Here is a 10,730-nt window from a genome sequence, read left to right on the forward strand (position 1 = left end):
GAGATATGTGATGAGATATGAATATGTCATATAGGTCACTAATATGTCGTATAGGTCACTAGAGGTGACTCCGACTTATATGCTAGCCATGATAGATGAGATATGTGATGAGATATGAATATGTCGTATAGGTCACTAGAGGTGACTCCGACTTATATGCTAGCCATGATTGATGAGATATGAATATGTCGTATAGGTCACTAGAGGTGACTTCGACTTATATGCTAGCCATGATTGATGAGATATGTGATGGGATATGAATATGTCGTATAGGTCACTAGAGGTGACTCCGACTTGCGTACTATTATGAGATATTAATCGCATGATTATTTGATATTATTGTTGAGATGCTGTGTTGTGGTACATTATGATTTCCTTAGAAATTATACAGGTGTTGTAACGAGGGATTACATGTGTTATATGTTTTCTATTAGTAATTTACTTACATGATCACTCACCCTTGTCTTGTCTTCACCCTCCAGGTATTATTAGTTGAGTTTTATTATCACCAAAGACTCGTTGCGATTCTTAGTATCAGAATCTATTTCGAGGGTACGATTCTTATATCATTTTTCTGTACTTGCTTATGCTCTAACATCACGTGTGAAATGGGTTCATTCCTGCTCCCCATTGCACTCTGGTATTTAGGCACTCTTAGGTTTAAATTTATTCAAAATTTTCCACACCATCACACTTTTTGGCTTCGTCACCTTCCAGTTGTCGACCTTCACAGCTTGATTCGGAGTTTTAGTAGACATTCCGGGTCGGGGTGTGTTAATGTTTTTCGGATATTATATGATGTATAATAAATAGACAATTATTTATACGGTATATAATAAATTTGTTCAAATTTGCCTAGGTCCTTGCCTAAGTGTAAAGTCATGTTCACCGCCTGACTAGAGCTTAGCATCTTTTTAAACTTTACTAATTATACAGTTAAGTAATATGACGATACAACAAGAAACGGTGCTAAATCATTCTTCAAATAATATTGTTGTTCAAACCCTACTTCGACTATTTTGAGTAGTCCAAATCCTCTTGAATATTTTGGTTAGTGCAAATTCTCCTATAAATATTATGGGTAGTTCAAATCATCTTCTTACAAATCCTGGACTTAGACCTCGAATTAATGTTCACATTTTTCTAGGACCCTAAACTTTTTAAATTTCGCCCCTCCTCTCTAGAATTTCTAGCTTCGCCACTGCCCGGCTGCATCTTTATGCTTTGGATCTCTTCCACCAAGGTTATTGGACCAACTGATCGGGGCTTTGAAATTCTTCTTCATCTTCACCATTTAATTCCGTACCAAATGCGGTTGAAAAAGGCGATGCACTTGCCATCTTTGCGAGTCAAATTCCAATTAGCATTCCCTGTGACAATGTCTAACCAGTCAGTATCCTCCACGTGTTAAGTTGACGGCATGTAGCGCGAGTACACTCCGTATACCCACACTCGTGAGTACAGAGAAGGAAAATATCCGAGAGACTATCACGTGTGACTACCATGTTTGTCTCGTTCTCTCTCTAACCCGAGATCTCACGTTCTCTCTCTCTCTCACTTCACGCCCCATATAATCCCCCTCCGCCCAGAAAGTGACTCTCAGAGACCTCCATAGACCAAAGCAGCTCTCAGAAAAGCTAAACGTAAATGGCGTCGTCTTCTAGGGTTTCGCTCTGCTTCTTCCTGCTCCTCGCCGTGTTCGCCACCGCGATCCGCGCCGAGGAGGCGGAATCGAAGGAGTACGTCCTCACTCTCGACAGCTCCAACTTCGATGACACTGTCAGCAAGCACGACTTCATCGTCGTCGAGTTCTACGCCCCCTGGTATGCAATTCGCATCGCGCTCAGTTTTCACCGTTGATTCTGTTTACTTTGATTATGATTTGATCGATCTTCGTTGTTTCTCATGCTTCGTTTGATTTGTGTTTGGCTTTTTGTGATTGGATCTGAAATTTTGCCGAATTCATGTTTTCGACTTTTTTAATTAGGCGATTTATGAGGAATTGTTATGGATTTGATTTCACGGTTGAAAATTGACGTTATATATGTGAATTCCTGTTCGTGCTGGTGAATTTGGAGCTTACTGCATCTGCATGCAGTGGTTTAATGGTCGATTTAGTGTTTTATTATTTAATTTTCGGATTATAATTGCGAAAAATATATCGGAGCAACATGCATGCGAAAAGTGCTTATCTGTGCTGAAGAAATGAGATACCGATATGCTTTTCAGTTTTCGATTTGATTTTTTTTATTGGTACTTTTCTGATAGATTGTTGTGTTAATTTTGCTGTCTATGTTTCTTATAGGTGTGGCCACTGCAAGAAGCTCGCTCCCGAGGTACGAAATTAAGCTGTTGAATGTTTATTTCTCACCAATTCTGCATTTCAATTAACAAACCATGTAACTTCTGATTATTCTGACATTTTAATTTGCTTAATGTTTGGGTAGTTTGAAAAAGCTGCGTCGATTTTGAGTAAAAATGACCCACCAGTCATTCTAGCAAAGGTTGATGCCAATGAAGAGGCAAACAAAGGACTTGCTTCTGATTATGAGGTGAAGGGATTTCCCACAATTAAGATTCTAAGAAATGGTGGGAAGACCATCCAAGAATACAAGGGTCCTCGTGAAGCCGAGGGTATTGTTGAATATTTGAAGCAGCAGAGTGGTCCAGCTTCTGCCGAAATCAAGACAACTGATGATACAACTACTCTTGTTGGCGACAAGAAGATCGTTATTGTAAGTGTTCAATGTCTGTTTATGTTTCCTAGCTCGATGTAATCTTTTGAGGAGTATCAGATGGCATAACTACTCATTTCGTATATTTGTAGGTTGGTGTGTTCAAGGAGTTCTCTGGCGAGGCGTATAATAACTTCTCAGCTCTGGCTGAGAAATTGCGTTCTGATTATGAATTTGGTCACACTCTCGATGCTAAGCTCCTTCCTCGTGGTGATTCATCAGTGTCTGGACCCGTAGTTAGGCTGTTCAAGCCATTTGATGAACTTTTTGTTGATTCTGAGGTATATTGGCCTTTTTCCTGTTTGGATTCAGTTTGTCATGCTTTGTTTTGAGGTATTATGGACAGTAAATGTAATACCAAGGTGATCATGCTTGCAGGATTTTCATGTGGATGCTCTAGAGAAGTTTGTTGAAGAAGCTTGTACGCCACTTGTTACAGAATTCAACAACGACCCAACCAATCACCCTTTTGTTGTCAAATTCTTTAACAGTCCAAATGAGAAGGTATATACTAGGGACATGATTTGGATTTATTTATCTATTTATTATTAAGTTGATGCTTCTTGTTGATTCGTGTTGGAAAAATCATGTTTTTTCTTTACATTATCAGATCTCACTTTCAATGTCACTCAAGTTCTATCCACATGTTTCTGTATTTTTTTTTTAAATATTTGTTGTAGACTAATGCTCTATCGTAGCTTGTTTTTGTTTTCCTTTTGGTATGTCCTATTAAGCCATGACATGTTCACTTGTAATTCTGTTGTAACCTAATGCTCTATCTCAATCTTTCTCTTCCCAAAATAAGTGATGCAGTCTTCTAATGCACCAGTTTTGAACTTGGTAGGCTATGTTGTTTCTGAACTTCAGTGGCGAGTCTTCTGATGCTTTTAAATCAACATATCGTGAAGTTGCTGAGAAATATAAGAAAGAAGGCATAAGCTTTCTCATTGGAGATCTTGAGGCTAGTCAGGGTGCCTTCCAGGTTAGAATGTTCTCATTTGGACTATCCTTTGCAATTGTCTTCATGTTCCCAGATTCGTTTTATCATGTATATTTTATGCCATGTTAAATGTTCTATTGGTTTTTGTGAACAGTATTTTGGACTTAAAGAAGACCAGGTGCCTCTCATCATCATCCAGACCCCTGATGGCCAAAAGTTTTTGAAACCAAATTTGCAGCCAGATCACATCACATCATGGGTGAAGGAATACAAGGTGAGGCTTCTGCCTCTTTCCTTATAAGCTGATTGCAGTGAAGTTTGATTTGTTGACACTTATTGACTAAATTACATAACCGCAGGATGGGAAAGTATCACCATACAAGAAATCTGAACCTATTCCCGAGCCAAACAATGAGCCTGTCAAGGTCGTAGTCGCTGACAACATCCAGGAGTACATCAAGTCCGGGAAAAATGGTGCGCAAACAGAAACTCTCGCATTATATTATTGTCTTTTCTTACTAGTATTTCTTTGCTTATCTGTTAATTATTTGATTTTCTTAAGACCTTTGAGTCTAAATACCTTGATCAGAACAAACACTTTCTCCAAATACCATCTTATTCTATGACCAAGGGCAAATTGTTCGATGTACATTAAAACATAAAAACTGCTTATTATATTGAAGTGGTATGCTGGGGGATCATCTATGGTTCAATGCATTCCACGAGTTGCTTTTGAGTTAATTATACCACACATTCTTTCTGGTATCCCAAGTGTCGTTCTGTCATCACCCTCTTCAGTTTTTTGTTGTTATTGTATACAATGGTAGGGTCTGTTATCATATAAATTCGAATAAGGCAGATGGTTGTTTGGGCCAGACCATTAAACTTGGTGCATATTTAATTCACATAGCCGCTCAGCATCTACTTTTATATTTTCTGCTGTTGTCTTCACATGGTTGCTCTCGGGACTGGTTTGTATAATATGATTTTGTTAACTCTGCAGTGTTGCTGGAGTTCTATGCTCCTTGGTGTGGACACTGCAAGAAGCTTGCTCCAATTTTGGATGAAGTTGCAGTCTCATACGAAAAGGATTCCGATGTCATTATTGCAAAATTTGTAAGATTTATTACCCTGCTAGTTGCTTTATCAGCCTTTTCTACGGATGCTGATCGTTCTAGTTTGTAAGGAGTTTTTCTTAATTGTTCTTCATTTCTTGCTATCATTTTTAGGATGCCACTTCAAATGATGTACCAAGTGACTTTGATGTCAAATACTACCCGACTCTGTACTTCAAGACAGCAAGTGGAAAGGTCTTGTCATATGATGAGGAAGATAGAACTAAGGAAGCCATCGCTGCTTTCATTGAAAAGAACCGGGACAAAATTGAGAAACAAGTAGAGGCCGAGAAACAAGAATCCGGAAAGGATGAGCTCTAAATAGGTAAATTCCTGTTCCATAGCTTCGTATTTAGTTTACGCTGCTTGACAAAGTTCTTGCAGCATGGTTATATTCTTCAAAATTGAATGAAGTTGCTAGTCCGGACTTGGGTCTTAAAATGTTCTTTTCCTGAACCAGTTGTACAAGGAGAAGACAGACATTGAGGCGACTAGTTGGATATTATGGCGGCCAAGATATAAACTCTTACTTTGAGAACGGTAGATCATAAGGGGAAGCAATGTCTGACGTACCTCCCATATCCCTCCTTCCCTATCAGTAGTTATGTTTTCCCTAATTTTTGGGCTTCCCTTTGAATAAAGCAGGAGGTGTTTTCGTCGTCCGGCACACTAGTTTCAGCGATAGCAGTAGTGTTACAATGTGCAGTTTTATTAATGTAGAAGAAACCCTCGGAAGGAGTTTAATTTACAAATGCTCAAGTTAATTATATATCTCTGAATCCCAGTTACCGTAATTTTTCATCATCTCTCCCAGTCAATTGTGTATGCGTTAATATTCAGCTTCATGCCTTGTTGTGGTTGCTTTCTATTTAGACACACAGAACTGATGCTAAACGACCGTAGTTTTAATTAATTTTTTTTTATAGAGATGATTTCTACAGATGCGAAACTTTGCCGCACCCTAGATGGCGAGAGTCCAGTAGCTGAAAGCATCACTAGCTTGTGTTCTGACCCGAGTAGCATGGGACATGTGGAATCCCGTGTGAATCAGCAAGGACCACCTTGCAAGGCTAAATACTCCTGGGTGACCGATAGTGAAGTAGTACCGTGAGGGAAGGGTGAAAAGAACCCCCATCGGGGAGTGAAATTAGGGATGGGCAATGGTTATGCGGGCGGGTAACCGCGGTTAATTTACCCATAACCGTTTATGCTCATACCCGCATAACCGTTTACCCGTTGGGTAATTGCCTAAACGGTTATACCCATACTCATAACCGTTTATAAACGGTTAACCATACCCATAACCGCATACCCATTTAACCGTAACCGTTTAATACATGTTTACCCATTTATCATTTTTAACCCATTTATCTTTTTTTTTTTTACCATTACCCTTTTTTCACCCGTCTACATGTTTTTTAACAACTTGAAAATTAAATAAAAATTGTCATAATTTTTTTTTTGACAATTAAACACCGTTATAGGTACATTCATCACTGTGAAATAGAACATGAAACCGTAAACCAAAACACGCTCCGACGACCCTTCCGAGAGTTTAGGGGATTGAAACTCGAGATAATCGAATTGACGCCCCTATTTTGCCAAAACCAAACCACATATTCAAAAGAGGGAGCGTCATAAAACACTCAATCCTTGGAAAATCTGATTACAGTATGTATAACATACTCACCGCTGTAATAAATTAAATGTGTATTAACTTAGAACTGATTAATCTCGATTAATTATACTAGAACAGCTAGTCCCTTCATCGTGGGCCTTGATCTCTCTGGTATTGTTTGGGCCTTCCTCCTGCTAATACCAACAATATTGTTGTTGACGGTATTACCCCTGGCATGATTAATCTCGGTAGTGCTTTTGGTTTGGTCAGTTTGGTCATTCTCACCACCACCAACTTCCCCCTTCACTGAGACATTGTTGTCGTCGCTGTTGTCAATACTGTCGATAGAAGAATAGTGACGGAGGGATTTGAGCAGGTAAGGCTGAAGCTTCTTCAAATCTGAAAACTGGAGTGGCTTCAACAGAAACTCCTCTGCCCCTTCTTCCAAGCACCTGCAATTAATAATTTAATGCGCACACACATTATTTCCAAAGAAAACAATTACATACATATATCCACGTATATGATCTATGAGGTCCAACTTGAAAAATATACACGTCTTTGAAATTCAATATGATGTGGATCCCACAACTAATCCCTATATTAAAAAAAAGTAGAAATCCTTTCATTTAAAGGCTCCTATACATAAAAACAAAGAAAGGTAAATAATTAAGGCAATTAGCTCACATGTTGATTCTAGAAGGAACATTCTCTGATGACATGACCACGACTGGTACATCTTTCCAAGAAGATCCCTGCATACATTTAGGAATTAATTAATAAACAATGACCATTTCATTCTACGTTGATAACTTCAGTCGTACATACGCTGGAGTTAATTTAGAATGCTATTTATATTTATTAGAATCACAAAGCTTGGACGGCTAAGATCAGGTCACATTGTATTACTCTTCAAAACTTTTCTATTCGATCTTGAGTATGTGCAAGTAGTTTCTTTTCAATAAAAATTCAAAACAGTAGAAGAAAGTATATGTATGGTAATTAAGTCGGTAATGGTGGAAGACCTTGACGCGTTTCAGCAAATCATAGCCGCTCATTCCGGGCATACAGAAGTCTGTCATGATCAAGTTGATGACTTTTGCTCCCTGCATTCCATTCAATTGAGAAATTAATTAATAACCATATTTTCCACATAGATAATAACCTAAAAAATCAGTACTAAAACCTTCATCAACGTAAGAACATGTTAAGCTTTAATTCTAAAACCTAAAATCAACATTGTATCTATCTGTCTGTTATATTTTGGAACTAGTAAACTCTTCTTCAATATTGTGTGCAGTTTAAACAAAATCAAACTTTTGACCTAACCTAATTTCAATTCATTTCTCTACTGCTATGTCTTACCACTGGGGCTTAATTTCAAAGGCCCTAATGCACAAAATTCAGTCTAGAAATATCTCATATCGACTGTATTTATGAGAAAAAAAGAATTTAAACATTGTAACCCCACTTTAACTAACACTAAGATATTTTGTGATAAAACCTCACACCGGACGGATTGTGCAGATGGTAATTATCAAGTTAAAGACAATAATTATACACTAGAGATTGATATATGATTATATTCCTATACATGATATTCCACTCTAAGTTACAACTTGGCTAAATTCTGGACAATGTAATAATATATTTTTGCTATGTGTAGAAGGATAATCATGAAATCTCACCTCCAGTACATCTGATGACTGACGGGAAGTGGATGAGGAGGAAGTTGTACTACTTTGGTTTAGGTCATCATGCAAACCCAGATATTTTAGTGCTTCATCCCCAGAGTCCACACAAGTCACTGCTACCACAGAAAATATACACAAATGAAAACACAGATGATTAAAAATGTAAGACTACCAGAAAGCAAGCTGGCAAATAATTAGATGCATGTTCATCCAAGAAACCAAAAAACAAATGGGCTCTATATTTAAAATTAGATACCTATCTATCTGTTTAGTTTTGATTATATTTAAAATGATATGAAAATGAAAATTAAGAACCCAAAAATATGTGAGTGTGGAGAGGAAGGTCATTAATCAATTAATTAAATAACTTTTATACAAATGCACTGAATTCATCTAAATTACGAAAGGGGAAGTCGAACGTGGGGTAGAGAGAGGATATATTGCTCTAATCAAATTAGCTACGCTCAGGTCTGTATTAATTAATTAAGGAGTATAGGAGTGGTTTACCTTCATAAGAAGAGCCTCTGAGGAGCCTCTCCAAAAGCTTCCTGTCCAAAATGCTATCATCCACTGCCAATACATGGAAATGTTGTTGTGGTTGCTGCTGCTGTTGTTTGAAGTCTGCAACATCTGACTTCACTACCACCTCCATTGTTAAACTAACGGATGACTCAAAATTTACCCTTTTCAAGTGCCTGATGAACACAGAAATCTCTGTGAGCTGCTGCTGCTGTATATTCTTTTTACCAATGTCAATATGCACCTTTTATATTTTAGAGAGAGAGAGAGAGAGAGAGAGAGAGATAGGCGTGCCTTAGGGGAAATGAATGAATGGATGAGTGTGAGGTCGTGTGTGATTATTCCACAGGTGCAAGGTGTTCTAAGCAATTAGGTGCATGGGTTTATATACTAGATGAGAAAAGAATGAGCAACCAAACCTGTTTTTGCAAGATAGTGAGAGAGAGAGAGAGAGAGAGATGTCGTTGATATTGTATCATGTGTCATGCATGTGTACTACTCTTGTTGTGATCTCTCACTAGATTCTCTACACCGCGTTGGTACAACCACTCATATTTCTCTCCCTAACATCTTCTTTATTTTCTTTGTTGAGATTTTGTTTGATTGCCAAGGGAAATCCGGAGATCATTTTTCCCATTTGGTCAAGATAATGATGAAAAGGAGTTGATTTTGGGTGAAAATTGGATTGAATTAGGGACTTAAGACAAATGTGGTTAGCTTTGCTTGCTAAGTTGCTATATTTGGCTTTTCTCTTTTCTTTCTTCTTTCTAATTATAAATCTTGAGAAGTATTTGCAACGGTTTGAGAAGTCGTGTGCTGAGTCTTCTGATATTATTCAGGATTTTTTTTTATGGTAAATGTAATTGGGCCATGTATTCACTCATACTCATATATTTTTTCTTTTTTAATTATAAATAAAGTATCTCTCGTAACGTCGAGGTTGCTAACAAATTGTGGAAAGGGTTTTGTTTTCAACTAACAGTTGGTAAGTTTCTTATCAGTTATCATCCTTCCTGCATGCATGCCTAGTTATTTGCGTAGGAAAAATAGGATGTGATTCACGAAACACATTTATATTTAATTAAGTTGGCTAAAGTAGTGTGATCCATTGGTTTTATTCGAGTTTGAATCTCTTTTCCTGCAGTTTATGTACATTTAGTCTGCCAAATAATTTGGTAGGATCATGGGAGAAGATCTGGATCCTCAAATCGGATCAGTTTGATGTGGCAGTATACTTGAGACTCAAGTTTAAGGGCAAAAGAGATTGCACAAAATCCGACCTTACTATAAAATTATGCGTATGTAAGGATTAAGGGACCACATAATACTAAAATAGATCGGGGATAGAGATATTCAACCACATAACAGAGTTATTGCAAACCCTAACCCTAAACGCAGTTAATTACTTTATTAATTTGTACAACTTAATTTGCAATTTTAGTAAATGAATCAATTAATAGTATGCTGTACGCTTATAATGGTCAATTATTAAATTCATGAGATATATACCAAGTGTTGGTTACATTTCTAACCTCATTAAGTTTAAGAAAACGAAATGCAAGGAGAGGTTAATTTAAAAACAAAATCTTGAAGTTGGAGTAAATGTTCTTCACCATTTATTACAAGTCCTTTGTGAGAAATTTGTAATTAAAGAAAAACATAAAAAGTCAGATTCTCCAGTCAAATGTTTCGCACATAACATAATTCGAATTGCATAAATAATTAAAAATAAAACAATCCGATTACGAGTTGTAAAGCAATATAAACTCCCGTAATGAGAACGAATTATCCGTTATATAGCTGATCGACGATTACTAGTGATTTCGACTTTAAGAAAACGAGTTGCAGGCTACCATCCGAACTGAGGAAACAAAGATAACATATAAATCAAGCCTATGTAGCTACAGAGGCATGAAAATGGGACTGGAATAATGAAAGCTTGCGCAATACACTAGAGAAGAGGGCTGAGGGTGGGGGCCAGCCTGCTAGGAAAAAGGCTTTTATGGGTGGGTGGGGCCCACAGAGAAAATTTTGGGAGATCTTATGTGGGCCTGAAAATATAATCTTTGTGGGGTCCAATTTTCCCTTGTGTTGTAATATCTTCCAAAT

At 37.4% G+C, this 10,730-nt stretch overlaps 2 protein-coding genes across 3 annotated transcripts; one reads left to right on the forward strand and one right to left on the reverse strand.

Annotated features, from left to right (window-relative positions):
* The first annotated feature begins 1,468 nt into the window (after positions 1-1,468).
* On the forward strand, positions 1,469-5,584 carry LOC103412106 (protein disulfide-isomerase). The gene is made up of 11 exons (XM_008350704.4): positions 1,469-1,823; positions 2,306-2,336; positions 2,448-2,735; positions 2,828-3,016; positions 3,114-3,239; positions 3,580-3,717; positions 3,830-3,949; positions 4,035-4,149; positions 4,679-4,791; positions 4,905-5,115; positions 5,251-5,584. The coding sequence occupies exons 1-10, from the start codon at positions 1,648-1,650 to the stop codon at positions 5,109-5,111; spliced, it is 1,503 nt and encodes a 500-aa protein (XP_008348926.3). The 5' UTR covers positions 1,469-1,647; the 3' UTR covers positions 5,112-5,115; positions 5,251-5,584.
* An 802-nt stretch (positions 5,585-6,386) lies between these two features.
* On the reverse strand, positions 6,387-9,184 carry LOC103445228 (two-component response regulator ORR9-like). Of its 2 annotated transcripts, none has more exons than XM_017334823.3 (6): positions 9,041-9,184; positions 8,610-8,797; positions 8,097-8,215; positions 7,434-7,514; positions 7,096-7,163; positions 6,387-6,860 (listed from the first exon to the last, which is right to left on the reverse strand). In XM_017334823.3, the coding sequence occupies exons 2-6, from the start codon at positions 8,752-8,754 to the stop codon at positions 6,533-6,535; spliced, it is 741 nt and encodes a 246-aa protein (XP_017190312.2). In that variant the 5' UTR covers positions 8,755-8,797; positions 9,041-9,184; the 3' UTR covers positions 6,387-6,532. The 2 variants fall into 2 exon arrangements, with proteins under 2 accessions (XP_017190312.2, XP_008382445.1); XM_008384223.4 differs by having other exon boundaries at positions 8,916-9,053.
* Positions 9,185-10,730: the final 1,546 nt, after the last annotated feature.

The sequence above is a fragment of the Malus domestica genome, chromosome 15, assembly GCF_042453785.1.
Source record: "Malus domestica chromosome 15, GDT2T_hap1".
NCBI classification, from domain to species: Eukaryota; Viridiplantae; Streptophyta; class Magnoliopsida; order Rosales; family Rosaceae; genus Malus; species Malus domestica.

Excerpts from the sequence above, each read along its gene's own strand:
- LOC103412106 (XM_008350704.4), top strand. The coding sequence starts at position 1,648 with ATGGCGTCGTCTTCTAGGGTTTCGCTCTGCTTCTTCCTGCTCCTCGCC. Across the intron at positions 1,824-2,305 it reads GTCGAGTTCTACGCCCCCTG|GTGTGGCCACTGCAAGAAGC; the intron begins GTATGCAATTCG and ends TGTTTCTTATAG. Across the intron at positions 4,150-4,678 it reads CATCAAGTCCGGGAAAAATG|TGTTGCTGGAGTTCTATGCT; the intron begins GTGCGCAAACAG and ends TTAACTCTGCAG.
- LOC103445228 (XM_017334823.3), bottom strand. The coding sequence starts at position 8,754 with ATGGAGGTGGTAGTGAAGTCAGATGTTGCAGACTTCAAACAACAGCAG. Across the intron at positions 8,216-8,609 it reads CAGAGGCTCTTCTTATGAAG|TGACTTGTGTGGACTCTGGG; the intron begins GTAAACCACTCC and ends CTGTGGTAGCAG. Across the intron at positions 7,164-7,433 it reads ATTTGCTGAAACGCGTCAAG|GGATCTTCTTGGAAAGATGT; the intron begins GTCTTCCACCAT and ends AAATGTATGCAG.